Source organism: Mustela lutreola, chromosome 11 (assembly GCF_030435805.1).
Source record: "Mustela lutreola isolate mMusLut2 chromosome 11, mMusLut2.pri, whole genome shotgun sequence".
Taxonomy (NCBI): domain Eukaryota; kingdom Metazoa; phylum Chordata; class Mammalia; order Carnivora; family Mustelidae; genus Mustela; species Mustela lutreola.
Window position 1 is genome coordinate 63,146,055 of NC_081300.1, and position 25,730 is coordinate 63,171,784.

At 52.9% G+C, this 25,730-nt stretch overlaps 2 protein-coding genes across 3 annotated transcripts; both read left to right on the forward strand.

The window, feature by feature from the left end:
* The first annotated feature begins 11,472 nt into the window (after positions 1 to 11,472).
* Positions 11,473 to 13,538, forward strand: GSC2 (goosecoid homeobox 2). Its single transcript, XM_059138979.1, has 3 exons — positions 11,473 to 11,728; positions 11,841 to 12,094; positions 12,662 to 13,538. Exons 1-3 carry the CDS (start codon positions 11,473 to 11,475, stop codon positions 12,764 to 12,766), a joined length of 615 nt encoding a protein of 204 aa, XP_058994962.1. The 3' UTR covers positions 12,767 to 13,538.
* Positions 13,539 to 15,970: 2,432 nt separating this feature from the next.
* On the forward strand, positions 15,971 to 25,622 carry ESS2 (ess-2 splicing factor homolog). 2 transcript variants are annotated; one of them, XM_059140415.1, is made up of 10 exons: positions 15,971 to 16,140; positions 17,319 to 17,487; positions 17,578 to 17,679; positions 19,675 to 19,844; positions 19,958 to 20,075; positions 20,355 to 20,488; positions 21,294 to 21,396; positions 22,370 to 22,479; positions 24,434 to 24,549; positions 25,067 to 25,488. In XM_059140415.1, exons 1-10 carry the CDS (start codon positions 16,006 to 16,008, stop codon positions 25,344 to 25,346), a joined length of 1,437 nt encoding a protein of 478 aa, XP_058996398.1. In that variant the 5' UTR covers positions 15,971 to 16,005; the 3' UTR covers positions 25,347 to 25,488. The 2 variants fall into 2 exon arrangements, with proteins under 2 accessions (XP_058996398.1, XP_058996397.1); XM_059140414.1 differs by lacking the exon at positions 22,370 to 22,479 and having other exon boundaries at positions 25,067 to 25,622.
* Positions 25,623 to 25,730: the final 108 nt, after the last annotated feature.

Consider the following 25,730-nt stretch of genomic DNA (forward strand, 5'->3'; position numbering starts at 1 on the left):
AATTTCAGGTCCTGTAAGTAATACATTTTTATTTTTCAAAGCTTCCTGATGTTTACTGCTGAAAAGTGTCTTATGATCACAATAAGAACCATAAAAGGCTGGGTGCCTGGGGGGCTCAGTCAGTTGGGCAACTGCCTTTGGCTCAGATCATGGTCCTGGAGTCCCAGGATTGAGTCCTGTGTCTGACTCCCTGCTTGGTGGGGAGTCTGCTCTGCCCACTGACACTCCCCATTCTCATGCTCTCTTTCAAATACTAAATAAAATCTAAAAAAAAAAAAAAAAAAAAAAGGAACCATAAGGGCTAGTTCAACTACAACATTCATTATTGATAGACTAACACTGGCACAAAACAACACAATGAAATTGAGGAATTCTTTTTGGAAGATTTTTACATATTTGTCAGAGAGAGAGAGAGTGAGTGCACAAGCAGAGGGAGCAGCAGGCAGGGAGCCTGATGACTTGATCCCAGGACCCTGGGATCATGATCTGAGCTGAAGGGAGATGCTTAACTGACTGAGCCACCCAGACATCTAGAGATGGATGAATCTTAAGAATATCCTGAATTCTTCTGAGATGATCTCTGAAAATGGTTCACTATTCACTTGACCCAGAAAACTCTACAAAATCATGCAAATCAAGAGGTTCAAGTCTTCGTGTTCACTTAAAGAACAAACTGCCCAGGCCATCAGGGGTAAGCATATCTGAAAAAACACCCAGTATCTGAAGGATGTCACTTTGCAGAAGCAACGTGGACCATTCCGTGGCTCCAATGGTGCAGCGCATAGGCATGCCCAGTGGGGCTGGCCATAGCGTCAGGGCCCAAGGAAAGTGCTGGATTTCTCCTGCACATGCTTAAAAAGGCAGAAAGTAATGCTGAACCTAAGGGTTTAGACGTAATTTGGGGGTCATTGAACACATGCAGATGAGCAAAGCCCCCAAGATGTGGTGAGAACTCACAGGGTTCATGGTCAGATTAAACCCATCTGTGTGCTCTCCCTTCCACACTCAGACGCTCCTTACTGCAAAAGACCAGACTGTTTTTAAACCAAAGGAGTTTGCACAGAAGAAAAAGATATCTCAGAAGAAACAGAATCACGGCCCAGGGGTAAATTCTGCATAAAATAAATGCAAATAAAAGTAAACAAATATAGGGCGCCTGGGTGGCTCAGTTGGTTCTGCGTCAGCCTTTGGCTCAGTTCATATCCCAGGGTCCTGGAATGGAGCCCCGCATCGTGCTTCCTGCTCAGTGGTGAGTCTGTTTCTCCCTCTCCCTCTCCCCTCAACTCGTGTTCTCACTCACTCTGTGCTCTGTCTCTCTCTCTCCCTTAAATAAATAAATAGTTTTTTAAAAAGTAAACAAATATATATTATGCTGAACAAAAGAAGCCTTGTACAAGAGTAGGTCATACGGTAGGAGTTCATTTCAGTGAACTCTCAGAGCAGGCAAAATTAATCTGTTTCAAAAAACAGAGCAGCGTTTTCCTCTTGAGGATGGTGATTATCTGACAAGGAACATGAGGAAACTTTCCAGGGTGATGGGAATATCCTATATCTTGATAAAGGTTTGAATAGCACAGCTGTTTTTAAAAAAAAACCAAAACTCACAAAATGGCACATTCAAGATTTGTATAATTCTCTATATGTAAATGTTAACCTTTAATTTGTAAATATTGTAAATATTGAGTTAATGATATGCATGCTGAAGATTTTCGATGTGAAGTGTACTGATGTCTCTGACTTGTTTTGGAATGCATAAAAAATCAGATGGACTAATGGAGATAGGTGATAAAACAAAATGCTAATCAAAGAATTTAGGTAGTAGGGCGCTGGGGTGGCTCAGTCATTAAGTGTCTGCCTTCAGCCCAGGTTATGATCACAGGGTTTTGGGATGGAGTCCCACGTCTGGCTCTCTGCTCCACGAGAAGCCTGCTTCTCCCTCTCCTACTCTCCCTGCGTGTATTCCCTCTCTCACATTCTCTCTCTCTGTCAAACAAATAAAATAAAATATTTTTTTAAAAAAAGAATCTAGGGGTGCCTGCATGGCTCAGTGTGTTAAAGCCTCTGCCTTCGGCTTGGGTCATGATCCCAGTGTCCTGGGATCGAGCCCCGCATCAGGCTCTGTTTCACGGGGAGCCTGCTTCCTCTTCTCTCTCACTGCCTGCCTCTGCCTACTTGTGATCTCTTCTGTCAAATAAATAAATAATAAATAAAATCTTTAAAAAAAGAAAAGAATCTAGGTAGTGAGGGTATGGATGTTCACTGTACTGACCTTTCAAATTTTCTGAATGTTTGAATCTTTTCATAATGAAATGTTGGGTAAAAGAATAATAACAACAACAAAAACAAAACAACCTAATTCCAACATGAACACAGGGAGAACCTGGGTAGCTCAGTCAGCTAAAGGTCTACCTTCGGCTCAGGTCATGATCCTGGGGTCCTGGGATCATGCCCCACATCTGGTTCCTGCTCTGGGGGAGCCTACTTCTCTCACTCCCTCTGCAGCTCCCCCTGCTTGTGTTCCCTCGCTCTCTTGCTCTCTCTCAAACAAAGAAATAAAATCTTAAAAAAAAAAAAAAAGAACAAGGACTTGAATTGACATTTCTCCAAAGGAGACATACAAATGGCCAAAAAGCACTTGAAAAGACATTCAGCATCATTAATCACTAGGGAAATGCAATTCAGAACCACAGGATACCACTCCATCATGATGACTATAAATTTAAAAAACAGAAAATAACAAACGTTGGCAAAGATGTAGAGAAATTGGACCCCTTGTGCTTTGCTGGTGGGGTGTAAGATGGGGCTGCTATTGTGAAAAAACAATTTAGTGGTCTCTTGGAAAGCTAAACGGAATTACCATATGACTCAGCAATTCCACTTCTAGTTATTTACCCAAAAGAATTGAAGGTGGGAACTCAAGTAGATACTTGTATACCCACCGTCACAGCAACAATATTTAAAATAGTCAAGGTGGGGGCGCCTGGGTGGCTCAGTGGGTTAAGCCTGTGCCTTCGGCTCAGGTCATGATCTCAAGGTCCTGGGATCGAGCCCCACATGGGGCTCTCTGCTCAGCAGGGAGCCTACTTCCCCCTCTCTCTCGGCCTGCCTCTCTGCCTACTTGTGATCTCTCTCTATCTCTCTCTGTCAAATAAATAAATAAAATATTTTAAAATAAAATAGTCAAGGTGGAAGCAACCCGCATATCAACCTACAGATGAATGGATTTTAAAATGTGGTATATCCATTCAATGGAACTCAGCTAACCAACGAACTCTCAATTGGCAGCACCAGGAGTAGGAGGGAAGGGGGAGTTATTGTTTGATGAGTGTAAGTTTCTGTTTGGGCTGATGGAAAGAGCCAGAAATGACAGTGATGATGGTTACACAAAATTATGAATATACTTAATGTCACAGAATTGTGCACTTGAAAATGATTACAATGATCAATTCTATGCTATGGACATTTTACCACGTTAAAAAAATAAAAACAAAAACGATAAAAGAACAAAAGGCGGAGATCACTGAACCCAAGGGACTGTCACAATCTATCGCCCAATTTCCAGCCAGTTCTCAGGCCTGGACCTCATCTACTGAAGTCTCCTTCACGTGGGGAAGGATCCAGCAACACCATGAACAACGTACATAGGAGTGATGTCCTAACCCTTCCGTGAAAGGACCTGTGTCCATTTACTCAAGCGGTTGCATTCTGGAGAAAGGGAAAACCCAGGTCACTTTATAACGAGCTCCACACTGAAACTGGGAACCCAAAATACCATCACAGCCTCCCTGTTAGAGCTGGGTGTTGATGATTTGGGTTACAAATGGCCAGGTTCCTAACCTACCTACCGGTTATGTCTCCAGTTTTGGGTTTTTTTAAGATTTAGTTAATTAATTTATTTGAGAGCGAGAGAGAGACAGAACACAATCAGGGGGAGGAGAGGGAGAGGCAGACTTCCCACTGTGCGGAGAGCCCAATGACTCCATGCGGGGCTAGATCCCAGGACCCTGAGATCAGGACCTGAGCCAAATGCAGACGCTTAACCAACTGAGCCACCCAGGCGCCCTGACTTCTCCAGTTTTTGAATGTATAATTGTAATACATATGTTTAGCATGTCACAGAACTTCCCCCAGTGGTTCTGACCTTTATTTTTTTTTTTAAAGTTTTATTTATTTATTTGACAGAGAGAGATCACAGGTAGGCAGAGAGGCAGGCAGAGAGTGAGAGGAAGAAGCAGGCTCCCCGCTGAGCAGAGAGCCCGACGTGGGACTCGATCCCAGGACCCTGAGATCACGACCCGAGCCGAAGGCAGCGGCTTAACTCACTGAGCCACCCAGGCGCCCAGGTTCTGACCTTTAGAATAAGACCTATTTTGTGAGAGAGAGCTCCTGAACTTGCCCCCTTCAAAAAGGAAAAAAAAAAAAATAGTGCTGCTTCACAGGAAGAACAGCAGAGGTCAATGTCATGGCTAATGACTTAAAGGATGCAGGGTGCTGATCCATAGTAAAACCCAATTTAATTCATTAGTCTGACCCCCACAAAAACCAGATGGACCAGAAGCACCCCTTCATGATAAAACAGAAAGAGAGAGAGAGAGAGAGAGATAGGAAAGAGGGAGGGAGAGAAGGGAGAAAGAAAAGTGATTTTTCTTGGGGCACCTGAGTGGCTCAGTCGGTTAAGTGCCAGCAATTGATTTCAGTTCGGGCCATGATCTCCGGGTTCTGGGATGGATCCCCACTATGTGTGGGGTTCCATCCACCTCATTCTGCTTGAGACTCTCTCTCGCTCGCTCGCTCCTTCTGCTTCTCCTGCCCCTCTCTAAAGTAAATAAATCTTCCTTAAAAATTGAACTTTCTTGGGGCGCCTGGGTGGCTCAGTAGGTTAAAGCCTCTGCCTTGGGCTCAGGTCATGATCTCAGGGTCTTGGGATCTAGCCCCACATCGGGCTCTCTGCTCAGCGGGGAGCCTGCTTCCTCCTTTCTCTCTTTGCCTGCTGCTCTGCCTACTTGTGATCTCTGTCTGTTAAATAAATAAATAAAATCTTTAAAAAAAAAAATTGAACTTTCTCTGGGGCACGTGGGTGGCTCGGTCATTTAAGCATCTGACTCCTGATTTTTGGCTCAGGTCATGATCCAGGGTCATGAGATCCAGTTCCATGCCTGGCTCCCTGCTGGCCATGGAGCCTGTTCAGGATCCTCTCTCTCTTTCTCTCCCTCCCCACCTCAAAAAATCAATTGTATTTTTATAGTCCTGCAGTGAGCAATTGGAAAATGAAATTAAGACAATTATTCCATAATGCCAAAAAGAATAAAATACTTAGGAAAATTAACAAAGAAGTGAAAAATGGATACTCTGAAAATTATAAAACATTGTGGAAATAAGTTAAAGAAGATCTAAATAAATCAAGACGTCCAATGTCTGTGGATCGGAAGGATTAATGTTAAGATAGTAATAATCCCCAAATTGTAGATTCAGCTTCAACACCATCCTTGTCAAAATTCTACCTGGTCTGTTTGCCCAAACTGATAAAGCTCGTTCTAAAATTCACATGGAAATTCATGGGAACCAGAATAACCAAACCAATGTTGAAAAAGAACAAAGTTAGAGAGCGCACACTCCCCGAACTCAAAACTGACTGCAAAGCTATAGTTCTCAAGACTGTAGAATATTGCCATAGGATAGACATGTAGATGAATGGGGCAGAATTCAGAATCCAGGAATATGTCCTCACATTTATAGTCAATTTATTTTCAACCGGGGGGCAAAACAATGTAATGGACAAAAGAATAAGCTTTTCAACAAATGATTCTGGGACGACGAGGTATCCACATGGAAAAGAATGAACTTAATTAACCTTTACCTCCCACCATCCATATATGAGAAGTCACTCGAGGGGAGGCTGGCTGGCTCAGTTGGAAGAGCCTCTTGATCTCAGGGTCATGAGTTCAAGCTCCACATTGGGGATAAAGATTACTTAAAAGGGGGCACCTGGGCGGCTCAGTAGTTAAGTGTCTGCCTTCAGCTCAGGTCATGATCCCAGGGTCCTGGGATCGAGCCTCACATCAGGCTCACTGCTCAGCCAGGAGCCTGCTTCTCCTTCTGCTGTTCCCTCTGCTTGTGTTCCCTCTCTCACTGTGTCTCACTCTGTCAAATAAATAAATAAAATCTTAAAAGAATTTTAAATTTTAAATTTTTTTGCTTCAAAGAACACCATCAAGAAAATGGAAAACTACCTATAGAATGGGAGATTTTGCACATTGTGTGTCTGATAAGGACTCGTATCTTAAATATATGAAGAATGCTTACAACCCAATAATGAAAAGATAAATGAAGTTTCTAGGACTCCAGTGGTCTGATCCTAGATGTTCCCTGCTAGAACATTCCCTCAAAGTAAAAGACAAGTAATTGTGCCCTGCCCCTCCTACTACTAAGAAAGAATACACTGCAGGACTCTTCTTTGGGTCTTGGAGGCCATGTCTTTGCACTTGGGAATACCGCCATGAGCAGTCTATTGGCTGATACTGAGCATGACAACTGTATGTAGAACCCAGAATAGAAAGGGGTCTGCAGCAGGTCTAGGCTTTGGTACAAGCAGCTCTGCTCCTGGCTTTGTGATCTGGCAGAGACCATGGAAAATGCCAGGGCACAGAAAGATTTCGAGTGGGGGCTCTGGTAGGTTCCAGTGGGAGAGCTGCCCTAGGACTCTCAGTGTTCTAGAACGAGGCCAATGCTACACACCATTCACAAAACAGCTCCTGGCATGTTACTGGGCCCCAGCAAGAACTGAGCATCTGACCCTGGGCTATTCAGTGATCATGTGGCCAGAATGACTCATCAGAGCGGGACCTGGTCAGAGCCACGAAGAAGACTTTCGGTAACGGTAACATCCTACAATGCACGTGGGATTGCCAGGATCAGCTCTGAGCCAATCTAGACCCAGGCAGGCTGACTAAGGAAGTGACTGCCACCCGCAGGTGGCCTCACTCACTGCACTGTGGGTGGCCCTGAATGCCAGCAGTGAGGGGAAAGCCCTCTAAGGGGTGAAGTTCCTACAGAGCACTGCGTCACCCATGTTATATGGAGGGAAAAGTGCCCGGGGAAAAGAAGACGTGCACCCCTGTCTGCCATCGCAAACAGTTGAGCGAGGGGCCTCCGGACACAGCAAGAGTAGAAGTTTAGAGACAAGGAAGTCAGGAGAGGATGCACATAGAGATCCAGTGTGACATGAGGGACCCAGGGGTCCTGGTGGGACACTCTGCTCCCCAATACTCCCAGAGACCCAACTAGGGGATCGGTGTCCTCATTCTTGCAACTTTAGGTTCTGGGTCTCAGAGGGGGGTAATTTCACCAGGAGCACAGTAAGAATGGCACAAGATATAAGCCAGGACATCTGCCCGGTCACTCTGAGCTCTTTATGCCACCAAGCAAAGGGGTATCCCTACAGGCAGGGGTACCGGATCCAGATCCTGGGAACAAGGATGTTTGCTATTCCCACCCACTGGATGTCCTGTGGTGCTCCCTTGCCCAGATGTCACTGTGAATGGGCCAGGACAGCCAGCACAGACTGAGGAGGGGATGGGACCCAGGGGCTCATGTCCCCAGGGAGGAGCATCTGGGCCAGCCCATCAGGGCCAACCCATCAGGCAAGGCACCCAGACCTTCAGAAGTGTTAGGAGTGGGGGATTTAGAAAAGGCTGGGGAAGAAGGAGCAGACGGTGCCTGGTTACAGGCCCGGGACCAACTTAAGCAACAGGGGCCACAGTCCATCCCACTAGCTTTCCTTTCCCATGTACGTCCAGAAATTGTGCCCAACCAGAATCTGGAGGATCTGAAAGCAATGGACTTAATGTGGGACTGAGTGTGGCAGGGGTGGAGTAAGCGTCCCTGGGGTGAGCTGGTGATTTGCCACTGACCATTTATCTGGAGCCTGGACTGGATGGGAGCCACCTCCACAAGAGAGGCTATGCCCCCTGACCTCACTGAAGGTGGCCCTGACCCCCCCCCCCCGGCTGGAGAAGAGACAGCATCCCCCTTAGCATTTCTTCCTCCTCTCCCCTTCCCTCAGGGACTCCCCCCCAAAACCCCCTCTTTCTCCTCCCCCACCCCAACCAGTGATCTGTTCCCCAGATCGGTTGCCATTTTCAAAGTGTCACATACATGGCCTCAACACAGTACGGAGTCTTCTGAGACCGATTTCTTTCACTCAATCCAATCTTCTGAGATGGCTCTGAGCTCCTGCGTATGTCTTTGGCGCCCTGGGCTCTCCCTTGGGGGGTGGACCATGGCGTGTTGGTCTACTCAACAGCTGATGGCCATCCGGGTTGCTTCCAAGCTTTGGTGATGATTAGGAGAACTTCTCTAAACATGCAGGGGCAGCATTTTGTGAGAACAGAAGTTTTCATTTCTCTAGGGCAGCTCCCAGGAACGGAACCAGTCATCCATGCAGCAGATGTTATAGTTAACTTGTCAGCTGGCTTCTAGGTATGAACGTCTCCTTCTTTCAGAGCGTCTTTCCCCTCTCTTCACTGTCGGTAGCCGAAGGCTGGCAGGCAGCTGCTTCTGTGGCCCCGCAGGGCATCTCCTCAGCTGGACCATCTTCCTCACAGGAGACGTATTCTATCTCCCGTCCTGCTACAGATGACAGTGTCGCCATGTTTCTTGCCGCTCTGCACCAAGGCTCTCCTGTCTCCATCTTCAAGGAAGACTTTTCTCATTTCTCTCTAAGACCCCACTGGCAGTCTCAGTAGAGTCCTTCCAGCTCCCACTCGCTGTTGGGTCCCAAAGCCAAAGCCACTTGATTTAGGGCTCATACCGGCAACATCCCATTCCGCTACCCAAACCCATCTATTGTCTAGAGCTACATAACGAACCCCCCTCAAACGTAGTGCAATGATCACCTACACAATCACCTCTATTGTTACCTCTCACAGGTGCCAGTCTGGTCTGTCCTGTGGTCGCAGTTGATGACAGCTGGGACAGAAGCCACCCAAAGACATCCTTGCTCAACCTGCTGCCTGTTGGCTGGACCTTCAGCTGGAGCTTCAGGCTGGGACACCACTGCACATGCCTCTTCCTGTGGGTGCTGGTGGGTCCTCGCAGTGTGCTGGTTGGTTCGAAGAGCAAACATCTCAAGATGAAAGAGAGAGGAGCTGTATCTCCAAACTGTCTGAGCTGGCTCCAAGCATCAGTGTCACTTGGGACGCCCAGGTGGCTCAGTTGGTTGGGTGTCCAACTCTTGATTTTGGCTCAGGTCATGAGCTCAGCGTTGTGAGATGGAGCCCAGCCTCCCGATCTGTGCTCTGTGGGGAGTCTGCTTGAGATTCTCTCTCTCCCTCTCCCTCTGTCCCCCCCTCCCCTGCCCATGCTCTCTCTCAAAGAATAAATTTTATAAAATCAGGGTCACTTCTTCTCCATTCTGGAGGTGAGAAGCAAGTCATCAGGACAGGCCATGTTCAAGGGGAAGGGAATTGGATGCCACCTCTCAGAGGGCAAGGGGTCAAGGAATTCCCTGACATGTTTGGAAAGCACTAGAGTGGGCCTCTTACCACTCCCACTTTGATGGGTAGTCGGTCCCCATATGCCTCTCTGATCTAATGTTGAGCACACAGTTCTATGAGGTTCTGTGCTGGAAGAGGTTTCCACAGTCACCCAAGGGGACATACGGGAAGAGATGGGAGATACAGGGCTGTGGCAGCCATCTTGCAACCATGAGGCAGGCTGAGAGTGCCCAAGCCAATCACAGAAGTAATGGTTCCTTCACTAAGCAAGCATTCAGATTAAGTTCAGGGCACTATTAGGACTCTTGCAACAGGGATTGAGTTGGGAAGTTCCGTCACCTGAAGTCCAAAGTCTCCTCACTGATGTGTGGATAGAGCAAAGGAGTCTGAACAAGGGTGTGTGAGGTGGGAGGAGAAGAAGGGGGGAGTGAGTTTGCTGCCTTACAATGACACCTACCATTCATGGAGCTCCCACATGCCCAGGCCAGTTCTAATATCTCACACACAGTAACTGGTTGTGTCCTCTTGAGTTAGGTTGCTATTATTATGTTATAGATTGGGAAACCAAGCCACAGGAGAAAATATGGAAGGTCCCGTGGCCAGAAATTGACAACTGGGGGGGGGGGGCACCAGTGGGTTAGGTCTCTGCCTTCTGCTTGGATCATGGTCTCAGGGTCCTGGGATTGAGCTCTGCATCAGGCTCTCTGCTTGGCGGGGAGCCTGCTTTCCCCCCTCTCTCTGCCTGCCTCTCTGCCTACTTGTGATCTCTCTGTCAAATAAATAAATAAAATATTTAATACATATATATATGAATATACATAATATATATTAAAATATATTTTAAAAAAAATACTGTCTGGGACATAAGCCAGACAGTCTTCTGCTCTTTCCTGTGAGCCAATGACATCCTTTTCAGAGGTGCAGATAAGAGGGTCTTGAGCTGAAATGACTGACTGGCCCTTCAGTACTACTTGCTTGAGTCTTCATTGAATTTGGCAAAGTTCCGGTCATCAGCAATATTGGGCAGCGTGGCCTATGTGGGAAGAGTGTAGCCAGTGGGACTGGCCTGAAGAGAGTGGAGAGCCCATACAAGTCAGCTCCTGAGAAGCTTGGCTATGGTGAGGATAGAGGAGAGGTGTTTCATGGGTTTTGTTGGGGTGGGTTGTGTTTTGTTTTGAGGGGATTTGGGGACATATAGGAAGCAGGAAGAGGGGTCCCTCCAGAGCACTTGGGTGGGGCCTTGGATGGGGTCTGGAAGGCTCCCCTGTAGATCCAGTAGCGAAGGTAGAGACTTGGGGGCACAAGGCAATGCATGGGATTTCAGGTTTGGTGATGAGCAGAGGCAGCGTCCTGCTTCTGCCATTTTCCTCCAGGAGGCTGAGAACCCCCTGCTCTGAAATGGGTGGGAGATTTGCGGCCAAAGAACGGCGCGGTTGTTGGGGGTGCCAATGGAGTTGGGTCCCATTTGAGGTCGAAGCCCAGCAATTTGGGGGCCAAGAGATTGTCAGTTTGGGTGGCTTTCTTTATACTTGCCCATCCACCTGTGTGGGGCCCCACGGGGACGAGGAGCCAGGCCTGGTTGCGGTGGCTTCAAGAGAAGGTACCCAGGGGCTGGGCAGGGAGGCGCCAGGGGGGCTGAAAAGTTGGGGTGGTCCCCGGCCACTGCCCCCAAAAGCCGGGTGAGGCGGCCCTCCATGCCTTCCCAGTGGCATCTTCTTGCCCGCGAGTCCTGCCAGCTCTTGGGGGACAGGAAGACCAACGTGGGGCGGAGGGCTTCCTACGGGGGGGCCCCCTCCTCCCCCCGGCCCAGCGGGCCCCCGCCCGCCGATGCGGAGCAGGATTTCCCGCCGCCGCAGTTGGGGATTAGCGCGCGGGATTAGCCCGCGTGGACTCCGCGCTCGGCCCGGGGATTACAGCGCGCTCCCCCCCCCCCCGACGTATATATTCCCGCGGCGGCGGCGGCCGGGCCCGGGCGGGCATGGCGGCGGCGGGGGGCGCAGCGAGCCGCAGGGACCCCGGGCGGCCCTGCCCCTTCTCCATTGAGCACATCCTCTCCAGCCTGCCCGAGCGGAGCCCACCGGCACGGGCCGCCCGCGCGCCGCCGCCCGGCGGCCGCCAGAGCCCCGCGGAGCCCGGGGAGCCCGGGGCGCCCGAGGCCGCTCCCTGCGCCTGTTGCTGCTGCTGCGGGCCCCGCGCGGCGCCCCGAGGGCCCCCGGAGCCCGCCGCCGGACTGGGTGAGTGGGAGCCGGATGCGGGCGGGGGCTGGGGGGTGGTCCTACGGGGCGCGGCGCGGCAGGGGCGGAGCTCGGCCCCCGCCCCGCGCCTCACCGCGTCCTTGCCCCGCAGGCGCGCGGCTGCCGTGGCCGCTGAGGCTGGGCCCCGCCGCGCCCTTGCCCTTGTCCGCGCCCACTGGAGGTTCGGGGGCGCTGCCGGGCGCGGGCGGCCCGGGGCCGCAGCGGCGCACGCGGCGCCACCGCACCATCTTCAGCGAGGAGCAGCTGCAGGCGCTGGAGGCGCTCTTCGTGCAGAACCAGTACCCCGACGTGGGCACGCGCGAGCGCCTGGCCGGCCGCATCCGCCTGCGCGAGGAGCGCGTGGAGGTGGGTGCCCGCCCGCCGCACGGCTATACGGGGCCGAGCGGGCTGGCTTCCTTCCTCCTTTTTTGAAAAGATCGTCCTGGCGCCCTGTCCCCAGAGGGTCAAGGACCAATGTGGGGCGCAGGGCTGGTTCCGGGGAGCGGGCGGGAAAAGGCACGTGCGGGAAAGTGTCACTGGAACGGGAGGGGAGGCTAGTTTTCCTTTGGTTTACACTTTTTAAGTTTTCCCTGATACCGGAGGCGCGCATTCATGCGCCAGACTTTAGGAAACTCGGAGAGAGCACGAAGCTGCAGAAGGGGCATCTGGAGCACCGCGGGGCGCAGGTTGGGGGCTGGAAGGGGTGAAGAGAGATGGCTGGGCCGGGTGGGAAAAGTGGTTCTCGTCCCGCGGCCGGAGCCACAGTCCCCCTTCGCAGCGGTTCAGAGATGATGGGTGCCGCTGCCGCGTACCTGCCCCGCAGCCCTTGTCTGCCCGCATCCCCACTGGGAAGCTACCGCCTGCTCCACCTATGGGGGTCGCGGGGGACGCGGGGCCTGGGGCTGGACCTGAGCGGCCCCTCCTGCTCCTTAGGTCTGGTTCAAGAACCGCCGGGCCAAGTGGCGACACCAGAAACGCACGTCAGCGACCTCGAGGCTCCTCCCCGGAGCCAAGAAGGCCCCAAAGGACAGCTCCTGATGGCCCTGGTAGCCATTCCTGGTCTTGGCGTCTTCGGGGAGCCGACTAGGAGAGAGGACAGATCTACCCGAGATGGAGCTGAGAGAGGACACCAGCCTCTTCCCGTCTGTCTGCAGGACTTCCGGCTTCTGGAGCTAGTGCTCAAGGCAGGAGCGGGCTGCTGAAGTGTGTGTCCCCCCACTCCCCATCTGCCTTGTCACTTGCCCCGGGGAAAGGAGGGAACACTGAGCATCTCCATGTGCTCTCCTCTGCAGTGACTAGGGTCAGGAAGATTCCCTGGGGGGTGGGGGGGGGGTAGGGCTGGGAGGAGGGCACAGAGCAGGTCGCTTCCTCAAGTCCCCACCAACTCCAGGACAGGAACCACCCCTTGTCGGAGGGAGGAGGGCAGAATCTTCCTTTCCCTACCTGGGGTATGCTGGCCTCCCTCCTCTCCTTTCCCTGCCTGGGCCATGGGAGGTTTCTGTGCATCCTGGACTTGCCAGCTTGTGCGTCCGGCACAGGGCCTTGGCGTCCAGAGCTATAAGGTAAAAATGCCGGGTGAGGTCACCTCCAGAAGCCCCTGCCGGGCCCCTTAATTCTGTGAGCCTTGTCTGGGTCCTGGGAAATAAACATGCAACTGCAAAAAGAGCACAAAAGCCAGCCAGAGTTCAAAGCCCGCCATGGCCCCATTCCCCTCACCCAAGGGCCATCTCACCTTGAAGAGCACAGCCTAGTGAGTCCTCTGTGTTCCCCAGCCACAGCAGACTACCCCACGGATCATGGCCTGGCACCCTGGGAAGTCTGCACTGGCTTCGAAGTACTGCTCATGGGTGGGGATTTCCATGTTGCCTGTCTGCCTTGCTCTCTGCCATCTTGTAGGGGCAAGAGGAAGTTTGATGGGGCCAATGCACCACGCCCCCCTGCCACTGCCTGGGATGATATCTATTTTCCTCTCCATCATCCTGGCCCCAGGGTGAAAGATGGTGAGAAAACAAGGCTTTGATTCCTCCAATAGGGCCGTATGGTGGGCTCAAGGCATCGAACACCATCATCTGGCTTGGGAATCATGTTCTGTCTCCTTGTGGGTCCTGGAGGAGATGGGCCCCGGAGGCATCTCAAAGGAGACACAGCCCATTCACCAAAGGCACATCTACTGCCCACCAGGACTCTCCAAGGCTGGCTAGCTCAGATAACACAGAGAAGGCATCTTGTCTCCAGCCAGGGCTGCTCTCACAATGCTGGGGGCCTCCAGGAGAGCGGCACCCCCCTCCACCCTTCAGGATGCACACTTCTAGAGGTCATAAAGCTCTTTGCCCTCGGATACTGCACAGTCTGTGTGCAGAGCGTCTCTGCAGCCCGGGATGCCCTCATCTTGCTGGGCTCTGGGACCCTAGCCGCGGGCTGGCTCTTTGTTCTTGTAGGCAGCCACAGTCAGAGCCTCACCTTCAAGGGACCAGTGGGCATACCGTCCTCCTTTCTCTCCTTTCTCTCTAGCTGCTCCTTGGCAGGCTCACCCCTACCAGCTGCCCATTGGCAAAGCTGTCCTGCAGGCTGGGGCCCAGGCATGCCCCCTCTCTTCTCCATTCTCCCCTTTATCATTTCCACCTTCGGGCTCCAATGCCTAGCTCTCTGCCACATTTACATCTCCAGCCCAGACCTCTTCCCTGAACTAGATATTACATCCAATTTGTCCCCTTGACGACTCCTCCTGGAAGCCCACAGCATCTCAACATCACCTTGTCGGTTGCAAACTCTTCCACCATGCAAACCTCCCTCCTCCTATCCCCCACCCACTGTACCCAGGCCAACAGTAAATCAATTTTTTTGTTTTATTTAAATTCAAGTTAGTTAACATATAACAAATCAAATTTACCTTCAAAAACCATCCTAGAAGCTATCTTCTTCTCAGGTTCAACTGTAGCAACCTGAGGAAAAGGCTGCCCCCCTTCACCTTGACCACTGCAGTTGCCTCCAGTCTTGTCCACATGCAGCTACTTTGGTTCCTCTGCAATTTCCTCCCCAGAAAAGGCAGGGTACAAGAGTGAACCTGCCTCTCTAAGGGCTTCTCATTGTTCCCAAAGACAAAACTCCTGGCTGTGACCCATGAGGCCCCTGCCCCTCTGGTGTCATCTCCCACCTCACCACTCCTTGAACTCTGTATATCCAAAGGTCTTCTCCCTCCTGCTGCAATGCCTGTGCACCTGCTCTTTCCCTCCACTTGATCAATGTCCATTCTCGATCTGCAACCACTTCCTAACCCTGGGGAAATTTCCCCTGACTGCCCCCGAGTACAAACTCTTTCTTTGTACCCGTTCACTGCAGTTTTATGTTTGTGGGATGATCTGACTAGTGCCTGTCTTCCCCACTCGACAGGACGTGGAGCTGTCAGCTCCACAGGGCAAGAACCATCATTGTGGAGTTCCCCACTGAATGAAAGACTGGCTGGTCTATTGTACTAAATTGTTCGGGGGCAGAACTTGTTTGACATAATTCACAGCCTCTTTTAGGGAAGAAATGATCATGCCTGAAAAATGGTTGGGCAATTTTCTGGTCCATTTCAATGAGGCTCCGCTTCTGGGAAACCCACTGTGATGTCCAGAGACCGAATAATTTTTTTTGTTGTTGTTTTTAACCATTTTATTGAGGAGCTTCGGGGAAAGGTCGAAGGGCAGGAGGGCAGGGAGATCCGACGTCCTCGGCCTGGCCGGAATCTTTCCGGCCTCACAGTCGTCGAAAGGGACCGAATAATTTTTAACCAGACATTTCTAAATTAGACCTCATATTTTTTTTTCTTTTATTAGGTAACTATCAAAAAGAAATTGTCTTAGGGTTTTTTCCTTGCATAAAAGTTTGAATAAAAATATTGAAACCGCGTATATAGCTAAAATGTGTTTTTGTTAATAACACGAAGCACACGCAATGATTCGCGAGAAACTGTAATCCCAAGGCCTTTAAATTTCGCAGTGCTAAAATTTTTCACGTTGAGCGTGAACGACACGCCCCTTAGTCTCGCCCAACACAGCGCCCCCTGGTGCCTGTAGTCCAGATTCGCAGTACCAGAGAGGGGAGGGATGAAGACTACAAATCCCATAAGGGCGAGGGACGGTAGTGACGCCACTACGGAGCGCGGGCTGGACTCCAAAGGCGCGGCTCTCCCATTGGTGAACTTTGCAAGCGCCTGCGCATTTGGTACAGTCCCGCCCCTACTGCCTCCCGACGCTATTACGTACCTGGGCAGCCCGAGCGATCCTGGGATAGCGATGGAGACGCCCGGCGCATCAACCCGGGCTCTCTTGCTCCCTGCCGCGTCCGGGCCCGGTAGGAAGCGCGCGGCAGGAGAGGTACGGGCTGCGACAAGCAAGCAGCGGGTCCTGGACGAAGAAGAGTACATCGAGGTAAGATCTAGATGCGACGGTAGCGAATTCTGGGTCTCTCCCCCGCTTTGCGCTCTTCTTGGGTCTTTCCTCTCGGGTCGTGGCATTCGTACTCTTGCGGAGGTGGAGCAACTGGAGTCCGTGATCTTGGGGTGTGGACAGTCGGAGAGCCAAACTAATACAGTGCACAGAGAGGTGTCCTTGATGGTGGAGGCAGAATCAGTGTTGTTAGGGGCAAGAGAGGACGGCTTTGTTCTTCGGAGAGGGGGGTTTCAGGGAAACAAGGTATTTTATTAAAGCATGAATGGGCATGTGGGAGGAGAGTGGGAAAGAGGACTTTCTGGAGAGTAGTAACAGCAAGTGCAGAGGCTGGAGGACTTGGAAACTGTGTTGCTGCGTAAGCACCATTGAATTAGTGGGCGTCGGAGGATCCTTGAAGTTGGTCTTAATACTGTAGCAGACATGCAGAAAGAGGAGCTGGCAGGGAGATTGGAGGAAATCAGTTTGGTTTTGGACTTGTTGAGTATGGCAGGCCTCTGGGATAGAGAGGCAGATGGCATTAGTGGATAGCTGGGTGCACGAATGTGCAGCTTAGGAGCAAGGTCTGGCTGAAGGTAGATTTGGGAGTCTCAGCCAGTGCTGCTGGTGGGGGTGACAGGCTGAAATCATCCAGGTAAAGGGTGCGCATTGGAAATAGGAGGCCCTGGATGAAATGAAGGGGCAACACCCACCTTGGTCCAGCTGGTATGGAGATGGAGCCAGCAGAGGAGATGAGAGTGACCAATTGTGAGAGAGAGAAAAGTTTCGTGGAAACCAGATGAACGTTTAGTTAGATGTTGCAGCAAGACTACAGGGGTTGCTCATCCTCATTAGAAAGTGCGGCTAACGCTGCCTTCGGCTCAGGTCATGATCTCAGGGTCCTGGGATCGAGGCCCACATCGGGCTCTCTGCTCAGCAGGGAGCTTGCTTCCTCCTTTCTCTCTGCCTGCCTCTCTGCCTACTTGTGATCTCTGTCTGTCAAATAAATAAATAAAATCTTTAAAAAAAAAAAAAAAAAAAAAAAAAAAAAAAAGAAAGTGCGGCTAAGCTCAGGGTATTCCTGGGTTGGACAGAGGTTGGGAGCCCGGCAAGGACCATAGCATGTACATTGGTAGACTGAGAGGCAGATGTGAACTCTGACATTTATTGACATCTGACAGGGGCTCCAGACAGTCATCCAGAGGGACTTCTTTCCTGATGTGGAGAAGCTGCAGGCTCAGAAGGAGTACCTGGAGGCTGAGGAGAATGGAGACCTGGAACGGATGCGTCAGATCGCCATCAAGTTTGGCTCTGCCCTGGGCAAGATGTCCCGAGAGCCCCCACCGCCCTGTAAGGGTGACAGTGGTTGGCTGAGAGGGGAACTCCTGCTGAACTGATGCCTTAGGCTGGCTCTAATCCCCACTCCCTTCCTCCTTCTAGATGTGACTCCAGCCACATTTGAAACCCCTGATGTGCACACAGGTACTGGAGTGGTGGGCAACAAGGCCCGGGGCCGGGGCCGAGGCCTGGAAGAGGGTGATGGTGAGTGAGTGAGTGGTTGGGTTTACCTATGAGTCTCATCCTTTGTGGCCCTGAGGGTCTTGCCCAGAGGCAGATCACATCTTGTCCCAGAGAGCTTTGTTGGCCTGAATGGCAGCCCATGGGGTCAAAGAGCACCAGTCTGAGAGGCAGGCATGGGGCAGTTCTCTGAGCCTCCAGCCCTTCTTGTGGAATGGAAATCTCGCCACCTCTCTCACCGGCCTGCTCACTGTGTGCCAGCCCCTGCCCAGTAGGCTTCATATGGCTTGCAGGGCCCCTCTCCCGCTGTCATCTTAGGGCTTCCGGACCTCTGCCCTTGTTTCTTCTGAGTTAGTCACTTACCCTGGATAGCTGCATGCCTCACACCTTCTCTCCCCTCAGACCTCTGCTCAGATGTTACCATTCAGGAAACCCTTTCATGACCCCTCCCTCCCCCACCAGCATGCCTTCCTGCCTCCCTGTAGGACATGGCCTCCTCACCATGAGAGCTTCTTTGTCTTGCCTCTGTGTGTATATTCCGCACCTAGGACAGCACGTGACATGTTGGGGAGTAGCACAAACAAGTTGTCTTTCACATGTATGTTGGAGTATCGTGACACGAGCCAGCTTTATGAAAGACTTTTCCTAGGGAAGAGCATTTAGAGCCCTGTTGGACATAAGTGTGCTATACACTATGGGACTTTCTCATGATCAGTAGTCCATCTTGTCAGTAGAACATCAGTGCCCAGACAGACAAGATGCTTGTTGTTCTCTACTGGGTTCTAGTCTATTGCATGCTCATGCAGATGCCCTGTGCGCTCATGCAGATGAGATATTTTCTGCTTCAGAATCCAGCTTGTTTTGGCAATACTGTAGTCTGTCATGTTGTGTCCTTGAAGCTTGACCCAGTGGAGCTTGATCGCAGCTCCACTGCGTTGTGGCAGGTGAATCACAGGCAACTTACAGATTCTTGTTATTTATTCATCAAATTTTTACTCGTATTTATTTGAATGAGTAAGCGCAGGTGTGTGTGGGGAGGAGGGGAGGAAGGATGGAGAGAATCTCAAGCCAACTCTGTGTGGAGCGCAGAGCCCAATGTGGGGCTCGATCTTATGACCTTGAGACCATGACCTGAGCCAAAATCGAGAGTCAGATGTTTAATTGACTGAGTCACCCAACCAACTCTCAAATTCTTTTTTTTTTTTCGTTTTTTTAAAAAATGTGCTTGTTGGTAAATCTAGGAATCACTTCAGTAACCTCAGTGGTAGGTACCATCAGAACGGGGTTTGAGCCCTTATCTTTCTGACTCTGGGTCTTAAGTTTTTAGCCACTGTGCTTTGTGCAGTCTAGGAGGGAGTAGGAGGTCAAGACTGCCAGTGGAACGGAAGACAAGGCTATCCCCATGATAGCCCAGCTGGAGTGTGTCCCAACGTGCACAGTGCAGTGGCACCGCCTCAGTGGGGGTCCCCCTTTCTGTGGTGCTGGGTGCGACAGGTGGGGTTGTCGTGCCTGTGTGCCTCCATCTGGAGCACTGGATCCTCTGGGGTCCCTGCCCTCTGGGCCTGCTAGCAGGTCGGGAGGCTTAGGGGACAGCCATCCACCCGTAGCACAGGTGCCAGGAGGGGAGGAGCAGGTGGGGAACGAAAGCTCAGGGATGGTGGGAGAGCTTGGGCCGTTGGAGGCAGGTCCTACGGGACCAGCCCACTTGTGGCAGGGCAAGCATCACTATGGTCACCTGTCTCTGACTCCTAGATGTCCCTCTTCCTGCCTGAGTGAGACATATATTTCACTTGACATCCAAAAGGCAAGGAGAGCCCCTGAGTGTTCCCTGGGCAGTTGGTGGGGGGGCGATTCTGCCCCCAGGTAGGGAGTTGTCAGGTAGCGCGGGCTGTCACCCACGGATGCACAACTAGGGTGAGGGTTCCAATCCTGCTTACGGGGTAGCATGGTTCCTGGGACTGAGTGACTACAAAGTGTTCATTGCTGCTTGTGGTTCTGTGTCACCCCGCCTCTGAGCAGGAGAGGCCGGAGAGGAGGAGGAGAAGGAGCCTCTGCCCAGCCTGGATGTCTTCCTGAGCCGGTACACAAGTGAGGACAATGCCTCCTTCCAGGAGATCATGGAGGTGGCCAAGGAGAAGAGCCGGGCACGGCACACATGGCTCTACCAGGCCGAGGAGGAGTTTGAGAAGGTGTCCTTGGGTGCAGGGGTATGGGCATCCTCTGTCAGGGTGGAGGGAGTCCTGGGGCCCAGGCCACAGTGCCTGGGGGCCTCTCTGACCCTCACTTTCCCCCTGTGATGCAGAGGCAGAAAGATAACCTTGCACTTCCGTCGGCAGAGCACCAAGCCATCGAGAACAGCCAGGCCGGCGTGGAGACCTGGAAGTACAAGGCGAAAAACTCCCTCATGTACTACCCTGAGGGTGAGCAGGCGGGGCTGGCAGGCAGCATGGAGTGGGGCTGCATGTTTGTATCCGGCCTTCAGGGTGTGTGTGTCTGTGCTCCCTGGGCCTCAGAGGGGTCCTGCTCTGCCTCTGGGCAGAAGGGTCCGTGTGTTGTCAGTGAGGGAGTGGGGCTGCCCAACACTTTGCTTGGCTTCATGCTTCTGTTCACCGGAGCCTCTCTCTCAAGCCTTGAGTGTGGGGCAGTGATGGGGCACCCCTCAACCTCTGATACCCTGCCACCTCTCTTTGATCTGCCAGGTGTGCCTGATGAAGAACAGTTGTTTAAGAAGCCGAGGCAGGTGGTGCATAAGAACACTCGCTTCCTCAGGGATCCCTTTAGCCAGGCCCTGAGCAGGTCCCAGCTGCAGCAGGCTGCCGCCCTCAATGCCCAGGTGAGTGGCTGGGGCTGGCTGTGGGCAGCCTTAAATTGATACCGTTCTTGGGTTTGGGCGGAGCCTAGCAGCATGTGACTATTTGGGGGTCCTGTGTGGCAGGATCCTGAGTCTTTTCCTGTCCTATATGGGCTTCTGCTGGGGCACTCTCTTGGCCAGAGACATTCTGTAGGTCAATTCAGTGCCAGCTTCCTGGGGGCGAGGACCTGAGAGAGGAGAGGCCACTGGGAGCCAGCCCAGGCCGGCCAGACCCACACCTGAGCACGGGTAGGGCAGGGGTAGATGCTGTGGGCAGGCTGGGGTAGGGTGAGGCTCAGTGGGGTGGACAGCAGAGATGTCTGAGCCGGGGAGTCATGGTGGACTGGCGACTCCAGTGGTCATGGGGTTGAAGTGGGAGAGTCAGGAGGTGGGGAGACTATTCTGGAGGCTTCAGCGGATGCCCTGTGGGAAAGGTCAGAGCATATATGCCAGTAATTAGTGTGGCTTCCTGTCAAGGCCTGAGTCAGTAGCTGCTGAAAGCAGCTTGTGTGTGTGTGTACTGAGGCCAAGGACCCTGGCCCTGCCCTGCGTGGAAGGAGGGGGAGCTTCCCTTGCTCTAATGCCTACTCTGACAGGTCCTCAAAGTCTTTGCAGGGGCTGAGGTTCTTCCTCTTTTTCTCCAAAGGGGGGTGTGCCAGCCCCTGAGCTCTAGGACTGCCCCAAGGAGGGGAAACATTGCCAGCATGTTCCTGTGCATTTTTCCATCAGCTAGCGGGGAAAAGTAGGCTTGGGCCTCCCTGACACTAGTCTCTCTTGTTTGTTCCAGCACAAACAGGGCAAGGTAGGCCCTGATGGCAAGGAGCTGATCCCTCAGGATTCCCCACGAGTGGGCGGATTCGGATTTGTTGCAACCCCCTCTCCTGCCCCTGGTAAGAATTGAACCCGCTGACAGGCCGGCCCCCTGATAGTCGTGATAGGACTGCCTGTGGGGAGGTGGGCTGCTCAGGTGGCTCTGGGCCCTGTTAACTCTTCTCCAAGTCTGACACGTGCTTCGTGTAACTCCGAGACCCTGTGACCCACCTGTGCAATGACAGGGCTGCACAGAGCTGTGGGTGGGCTGAACTCTCAGGTGAACTGACCTGAGATAGACAGGACCCAGTCCATTGAGCCTAGCGGTCTTCCTGCCTTGCCCTAAGCTTGGCAGGACAGACTGGTTTTGCTGGGAACCAGGGGTATTGGAGCTCTGCTGGACAGATAGGCTGTGGTGAGCATGCCAAAGGGCACAGGGGGAGGCTGGGCATAGGGGCATAGGGAAAAGGCTCCAGGCTCCAGCCCTGCATGTCTTCACACAGGAGGTTTATGAATCTTGGGGGACAATCTCACAGTGCATTGATGCACGTGGTGTCCTTTCCCACCCACCACTCCAAGACTGGCCTCTGTGTTCTGGGCTGCTGGTTCCTGTGATGCAGGCCCGGGTATACGGGCACTATAGGTTTGCCCAGGGTCCTGGCAGATTTGGGTGCTCTGAAAACCTTCAAGTGTCCCCTCCTTTGGGCGGGGGGGTCCCATAGCAACCTCCAGGAGACCCTGGTGGCCATGTGCTAGGATGGGAGTCTAGCTGACCCAGCCCATCTTCTCTGGGGAGCCCCCTTCCCAAGCTAAGCCCTGCAGCTATTAGGGCCTGGGCCCATCTTGGGCCTAAAGTGGTCTTGGCGTTGTCCTCTCAGGGGGCAGAGGAGCTGGGGTTCCAGAGTTCCGGGGAAGGAGAGTGGGCCAACTGCCAGCCTTCATGTTGGTTAGCTGGGACATGCATGGTGGGAGCTGGCTCTCACAGGAAGCAGGGCCTGGCATTGCCTCCACCTATGTCCCCGGGCCTGAGGTAACCGAGCTCTCCATCTACAGGTGTGAACGAGTCACCGCTGATGACCTGGGGGGAGGTTGAAAATACTCCCTTGAGAGTTGAGGGATCTGAAACCCCCTATGTGGACAGGACACCAGGGCCAGCCTTCAAGGTGGGTCACAGTGGGGTGCCCAGATGGGACCCTGGGTAGACACTCAGTCTTTGGAGCACTTGTGCCTTGATGCACAGAGGATGGTCTAGTTGCCACTGGTCAAAGCAGAAGCAACAGAAGGGCTGAGCTGTGCTCCAGGCTGCACACCTGTGTGTCATTGCACTTCTGAAGAAGACCAGGGCACTGAGGGCAGGTGTGGGGCGAGGGCACCAGAGCCACAACCCTGTGAGCCTGCAGGGTCGGGCCGGGAAGGGCCTCAGAACTACAGTGTTCGGTGGGCTGTGCTTTGTGTCCTCTGAAGGTTCACGTGCTGGTAGAGGAAAGCCTCTGGTTACAGGAGGGCAAGCACCAAGAGGCAGCAGTCTTGTAGAATCATCAAGAGTGTGGGGTTGTGAGGCCTGGAGCAGGTAGGGCAGGGGAGCTGGGTGCCAGGTGGTTTGTGGAGATGGGGCGGCCTAGGATGGCCCCAGAGTGGCTTTGAGAAGGTAAGGCACTCTGGTTTGCACACAGCTTGTTGGGGAAACTGAGTGGCTGGCATAGTTTGGAACGAGATGGAAGAGAAGTTGCTGGACACTGGGAGCATGTGGTCCTGTTTTCGGGGTACTGGGCCAGCAGTCCCAACCTGGAATGCTAGGAGATGGCAGGAGGCAGAGGGCAATGTTGTTGCAGAGAGCAAAGGGCGAGGGGGTTACGTCAGCTGCTCTGAAACCCCAAAGGGTCAGGCATGGAACCTGGAATTAATGTAGGTCTGCTGCTAAGGGAGCTGGGTTCGAGGCTGTCTTGAACCAGTCCTTCTAAACACTTGCATTGTGTAGTTTGAAATGCAACAGAAAAAGAGATCTCGCTGACTGTAGCAGCAGAAATTGAGAACAACCAGCAGTACCTTGGCTTTCATAAAGAAACTACAGGCTAGTGCTGTGGGCTCGCAGAAGGAAGGTCAGAGGGTATGGGCCACGCCACAGGGCCTCCCTGGTGTGGCACCACTCTCATTTCGAGAGGGAACACATGTCCACACAGAACATATGCAAATCATTTTGGCACGTTGGTTCTTATATTTGTCTTGGACACGAGAATAACCAAGAAAAACCAGAGAGAGGCGGTGCACCAGAGGCACAGGGCTGTCAGAAGGCCGCCCTGGTCCCGGTGCCTACCAGGCAGCAGGGAAGAGCTTCTGAACAAACGTCCGTCCAAATCCAAATTCAGGGTTTGTGACCAATGACAATTCAAATCGTGCTGAGTAGTAGACTGTAATTGGACACGAAGTGCGTGATACGTATTGCAGAACGAGTTCCCCAAGTGGGAGAGTTAAGTGCAGAAAACAATACATGTGAACAACGAGAGGAAACTAGTCAATGCTTAATCTGGTGTGAAGGTAGGAGGGAGTAAACCAAAGAGGGGGGGTCACAAAGGAAGCGGGGAGGGGGTGGGCAGATAGTACCATACACAGTGGTAGACTTAACTACAGCAAAAAAAACCCATCGTGAGTAAACGTGAAAGCGAGTAACAGAAGGCGTTTGTATGGCAGAACTTAACAGAACTGATGGGGGAAAACTGTGAGGAAACAAACAAGCACTCAAATAGAAAAATAGGACAAGATCAATTTTGGGAAGTTCTGGGAAGAAATACAGAAGGTCAGTGGGGGTTAAAGTCAGCAAGGGGTTTACTCCAGTAATCAGAGGGAAGCAGATTCAAACAAGACCCCCTTCTTTTCTAAAAGACCATCGGAGGTTCCTAAGTCTGCACCGCTGGCTTGCAGGGAACCGTGATGACAGGTGGGAGGCCTGGGCCTTTGGCGGGTGGACAGTGGAGGCAAGCTGGTCGGCAGCTTTCGGGGGCTTTTAGGGAGACAGCAGTTGTGAGGATCACAGGGCACCATGGGAAAGAGGCAGGTGCCCCAGCAGCAAGGGGCTGGCTGGCTTGACGGCAGGCCAGCCACACACTTGCTGCCTTGTAGATCCTGGAGCCCGGCCGCAGGGAACGGCTGGGGCTGAAGATGGCCAACGAGGCCGCTGCCAAGAACCGGGCCAAGAAGCAGGAGGCCTTGAGGAGAGTGACGGAGAACTTGGCCAGGTGAGGGGTGCCTGACCTGCATGGGGCGGGCGGGGTGGGGGGTCTTTCCCTATTCCCACTTGGCCACAGCCCCTGCCGTGTGGATGCATGGTGTGCAGGCAGGCCTGGGGGCTCTGGGGTGGGTCCTGTGGCAGCTCCGCTGGTACGGGCACGGCCTGCATGAGCCAGGATGCAGGGCCCCTCTTCGTCTTTTCCTTCTTCAGCTGCCGCCTCAGCACATCCCTAAGAGGCACCTTTGGGCTCCTTATCCCGCTGTGAGCTCCCGTCAGCCCTGTGGAAACAGGTGGATCGTTCTCCTTGGAGAGAGCTGGGGTCCATCGCAGTCCCACCTCCAAGGGCAGCACCACAACTTGACCTTAAATTTGGCTACATAGCTATGTGCCAGGCCATCGGGTGTCCTCAGCTCATAATGACTATGCATCTCCCATGAGTGTTTGTGGGGCCATGGGAAACCCTGCTGCTGGCAGTGCCTGGTGGGGCCTAATGATGCCTCTCTCCCCCTCCCTTTCCACCCCAGCCTCACCCCCAAAGGCCTGAGCCCAGCCATGTCCCCAGCCCTGCAGCGCCTTGTAAGCAGGACAGCCAGCAAGTACACAGACCGGGCCCTGCGGGCCAGCTATACCCCATCTCCAGCACGCTCGAGCCACCTCAAGACCCCAGCTGGTGGGCCTCAGACCCCCACGAGCACACCGGCTCCTGGCTCTGCGGCACGCACCCCCCTCAGTCAGGACCCAGCCTCCATCACGGACAACCTGCTGCAGCTCCCTGCCCGGCGCAAGGCCTCAGACTTCTTCTAGAGCCAGGCCCGGGTCGGGCCTGTGGGAGCTTCGTGGAGCCTGCGGGGCAGCTGCCCGCTCAGCAGAGGACTCCAGCCTTCTGGGGACCCGGGCCCGGGCCAGAAATGGTGACTGACTGTCCCAGGAGCCATTGAAAAGATGCCGTGCCTCAGACAGGCTGGCATGAGACTTGCCCCACGGCCTTGGGATGTATCCCAGGGTCTGGCAGATAACTATTTTCTATCAGACCCCTGCCTCTTTCTGTCTAGCCGTCATTAAAGAGCACCTAGCACAGTCTGGCAGGACCTGTCTCTCTGGCCCACTCTGTGTGGCCCTTAGGCCACCCTTCCCCCTATGCTGGAGACCCCCTGCAAGCCACCCTCACCCCTATGCTAGAGACCCCCT

What these genes read in the sequence shown, in the direction of transcription:
- GSC2 (XM_059138979.1), top strand. Translation starts at nt 11,473, where the DNA reads ATGGCGGCGGCGGGGGGCGCAGCGAGCCGCAGGGACCCCGGGCGGCCC. An exon ending in GGAGCCCGCCGCCGGACTGG is followed by an intron (nt 11,729 to 11,840) that starts GTGAGTGGGAGC and finishes CTTGCCCCGCAG; the next exon opens with GCGCGCGGCTGCCGTGGCCG. An exon ending in TGCGCGAGGAGCGCGTGGAG is followed by an intron (nt 12,095 to 12,661) that starts GTGGGTGCCCGC and finishes CCTGCTCCTTAG; the next exon opens with GTCTGGTTCAAGAACCGCCG.
- ESS2 (XM_059140414.1), top strand. Translation starts at nt 16,006, where the DNA reads ATGGAGACGCCCGGCGCATCAACCCGGGCTCTCTTGCTCCCTGCCGCG. An exon ending in ACGAAGAAGAGTACATCGAG is followed by an intron (nt 16,141 to 17,318) that starts GTAAGATCTAGA and finishes GACATCTGACAG; the next exon opens with GGGCTCCAGACAGTCATCCA. An exon ending in CCTCATGTACTACCCTGAGG is followed by an intron (nt 20,076 to 20,354) that starts GTGAGCAGGCGG and finishes TTGATCTGCCAG; the next exon opens with GTGTGCCTGATGAAGAACAG.